The sequence below is a fragment of the Octopus sinensis genome, unplaced genomic scaffold (genome assembly GCF_006345805.1).
Source record: "Octopus sinensis unplaced genomic scaffold, ASM634580v1 Contig06913, whole genome shotgun sequence".
In the NCBI taxonomy this organism is placed as follows: Eukaryota; Metazoa; Mollusca; class Cephalopoda; order Octopoda; family Octopodidae; genus Octopus; species Octopus sinensis.
Genome location: NW_021829662.1, coordinates 5001 through 8824, shown reverse-complemented (window position 1 = coordinate 8824; position 3824 = coordinate 5001). Strand labels below are relative to the sequence as shown.

The following is a 3824-nucleotide window of genomic DNA, read 5'->3' as shown; positions in this document are numbered from 1 at the left end:
GGTTTGGAGGTGCTGGTGTGATGTTGAGAGTGCTGCTGTTATGTTGAGAGTGCTGATGTGATGTTGGGTGTCCTGGTGTGATGTTGGGGGTGCTGTTGCTATGTTGGTGATGCTGGTATGATGTTGAGAGTGCTGGTGCGATGTTGGAGGTGCTGTTGTGATGTCGGGGTCGCTGGTGTGATGTTGGGGTTACTGGTGTGTTATTAAGAGTACTAGTGTGAAGTTGGGGGTGCTTTCGTGATATTGGGGGTGGTGTTGTGCTGATGTGGGTGCTGGTGTGATGTTGGGGGTGCTGTTGTGATGTCGGTGTTGTTGTTCTTCTCATGTGGGTGCTAGTGTGATGTTGGGGGTGCTGTTGCGATGTCGGTGTTGCTGTTGTGATATTGGGGGTGCTAGTGTGATGTTGAGTGTGCTGGTGTGATGTTGAGTGTGCTGGTGTGATGTTGGAGGTGCTGGTGTGGTGTTGAGTGTGCTGGTGTGATGTTGAGTGTGCTGGTGTGATGTTGGGGGTGCTGGTGTGATGTTGAGTGTGCTGGTGTGATGTTGGGGGTGCTGGTGTGATGTTGAGTGTGCTGGTGTGATGTTGTGTGTGCTGGTGTGATGTTGGGTGTGCTGGTGTGATGTTGAGAGTGCTGGTGTGATGTTGGAGGTGCTCGTGTGATGTTGTGAGTGCTGGTGTGATGTTGGGGTTGCTGGTGTGATGTTGAGAATGCTGTTGTGATGTTGGGAGTGCTGGTGTGATATTTGGGGTGCTGATGTGATGTTGGGGGTGCTGTTGTGATGTTGGGTGTGCTGGTGCGTTGTGGGTGTTACTCATGTGATGTTGTTGTTTCTGGTGTGATGTTGGGGGTACTGGTGTGATGTCAGTGTTGCTGGTGCGATGTCAGGGTTGCTGATGTGAAGTTGGGGGTGCTGGTGTGATTTTGAGAGTGCTGGTGTGATGTTAAGTATGCTGTTGTGATGTTGAGAGTGCTGTTGTGATGTTGTGGGTGCTGTTGTGATGTTGGAGGTGCTGTTGTGATGTTGAGAGTGCTGTTGTGATGTTGGGCGTGCTGTTGTGATGTTGGGGGTGCTCGTGTGATGTTGGATGTGCTGGTGTGATGTTGGGGGTGCTGTTGTGATGTTGAGGGTGCTGGTGTGATGTTGGATGTGCTGGTGTGATGTTGGGGCTGCTGTTGTGATTTCGTGGTTGCTGTTGTGATGTTGGGGGTGCTGTTGTGATGTTGAGGGTGCTGGTGTGATGTTGGATGTGCTGGTGTGATGTTGGGGCTGCTGTTGTGATTTCGTGGTTGCTGTTGTGATGTTGGGGGTGCTGTTGTGATGTTGGGGGTGCTGTTGTGATGTTGGAGGTGCTGGTGTGATGTTGGATGTGCTGGTGTGATGTTGGGGGTGCTGGTGCGATTTTGGGGGTGCTGGCGTGATACTTGGGGTGCTGATGTGATTTTGGCGGTTCTGGTATGATGTTGGGGGTGCTAGTGTGATGTTGGGGTGCTGGTGTGATGTTGGGGGTGCTGTTGTTATGTTGGAAGTGCTGGTGTGATGTTGAGAGTGCTGGTGTGATGTTGGGTGTGCTGTTGTGATGTTGGGGGTGTTGGTGTGATGTTGGGGGTGCTGTTGTGATGTTGAGAGTGCTGGTGTGATGTTAAGAGTGTTAGTGTGATTTTGGGGGTGCTGGTGTGATATTTGGGGTGCTGATGTGATTTTGGGGGTTCTGGTATGATTTTGGGGGTGCTAGTGTGATGTTGGGGTGCTGGTGTGATGTTGGGTGCGCTGGTATGATGTTGGGAGTGCTAGTGTGCTTTTGAGAGTGCTGAAGTGATGTTGAGAGTGCTGGTGTGATGTTGGGGGAACTGTTGTGATTTCGGTGTTTCTGTTGTGATTTTGGGCTGCCGGTTTGATGTTGGTGGTGCTCGTGTGATGTTTAGTGTGCTTATGTGATGTTGGGGTGCTGGTCGGTATTTGGGGTGCTGGTCGATATTTGGGGTGTTGATGTGATTTTGGTCGTTCCGGTATGACTTTGGGTGTGCTAGTGTGATGTTGGTGGTGCTCGTGTGATGTTTAGTGTGCTTATGTGATGTTGGGGTGCTGGTCGGTATTTGGGGTGCTGGTCGATATTTGGGGTGTTGATGTGATTTTGGTCGTTCCGGTATGACTTTGGGGGTGCTAGTGTGATGTTGGTGGTGCTCGTGTGATGTTTAGTGTGCTTATGTGATGTTGGGGTGCTGGTCGGTATTTGGTGTGCTGGTCGATATTTGGGGTGTTGATGTGATTTTGGTCGTTCCGGTATGACTTTGGGGGTGCTAGTGTGATGTTGGTGGTGCTCGTGTGATGTTTAGTGTGCTTATGTGATGTTGGGGTGCTGGTCGGTATTTGGGGTGCTGGTCGATATTTGGGGTGTTGATGTGATTTTGGTCGTTCCGGTATGACTTTGGGGGTGCTAGTGTGATGTTGGTGGTGCTCGTGTGATGTTTAGTGTGCTTATGTGATGTGGGGTGCTGGTCGGTATTTGGGGTGCTGGTCGATATTTGGGGTGTTGATGTGATTTTGGTCGTTCCGGTATGACTTTGGGGGTGCTAGTGTGATGTTGGTGGTGCTCGTGTGATGTTTAGTGTGCTTATGTGATGTTGGGGTGCTGGTCGGTATTTGGTGTGCTGGTCGATATTTGGGGTGTTGATGTGATTTTGGTCGTTCCGGTATGACTTTGGGGGTGCTAGTGTGATGTTGGGGGTGCCGGTGTGATGTTGGGATTCTGCTGTTGTGATATTGTAAGTGGGATACTGTTTTTATGATACAGATGTGTGTTTCTGTCTTGATGTTAATGTTAGGATTCCTGTGTTGTGATTTCGAAGTGCTGCTGTTGCATTCTTTGTATTGGTCTACTGTTGTTCTGATGTCGATGTTTTGATATTGATGCGCAAGTCCTTTTATCGTGATGTTTGATATCGGGGTACTTCTCTTGAGATGTTAATAGGATGCTGCTTTTGTGAAGCTGATGTTACGTGATGTTTTTGTAATCTCTATGCAGGGGTCGTGCAGTTGTGATGTCAATGTTGTATTTTTATTACTTCGATTCTATATTAGCGGTGCAACTTTTGATGTTGTGGTGTTGCCACCAGAGGAAAACACCCTACATATCTTATACATCCGGGCACCACAACACAGTGCAATACTTCACTTAAATGTAACAACACATTACACAATACATAATCAGAAAACTTTGCAACTGAAAGTAGCAGAAAACTTTTGAAATATGATAAAGTGGAAGTATTCAAAAATAAGAATTATTTTGTATCTTTCTGTTTTGAAAAATAAAAAAATTATTTTAATGTTAATTATTGTTTCTACGTTGAATTACATTTATATGGTTGTAGAACTGAAAACGAGGTAATTTCTACTCTTCTCCTCTGGAAGCCATCTGCTCGCGATACCAGAGGGCGCAACCCTCCTACCCTGATGTAATCTCCAGGGACACAGGCATCCAGCAACAGGACCATCGAAGGTTACATTTGATCCGATCAACGGAATAACCTGCTCATGAAATTAACGTGGAAGTGGCTGAGCACTCCACAGACACACGTACCCTTAACGTAGTTCTCAGGCAGATTCAGCTGACAAACACTATGTCAAGGCTGGCCCTTCAAATATCAGCTACAACTTATTTTTGCCAGCTGAGTGGACTGGAGCAACGTGAAATAAAGCGTCCTGCTGAAGAACACAACGCACCGGTGGAGGTACATGGCTTAGTGGTTAGAGCAGCGGACTCGCGGTCGAGGGACCGCGGGTTCGAATCTCAGACCGGGCGATGTGTGTGTTTATGAGCGAAA

At 48.0% G+C, this 3824-nt stretch overlaps 1 protein-coding gene across 1 annotated transcript; it reads right to left on the bottom strand.

Moving 5' to 3' along the window:
• Window positions 1-813: 813 nt before the first annotated feature.
• LOC115227692 (uncharacterized protein P19A11.02c-like) lies at window positions 814-1671 on the bottom strand (the record flags this gene model as incomplete). The annotated part of the gene is made up of 1 exon (XM_029798443.1): window positions 814-1671. A coding segment is annotated over one exon (858 nt), but the record flags the coding sequence as incomplete, so codon positions are not given.
• Window positions 1672-3824: the final 2153 nt, after the last annotated feature.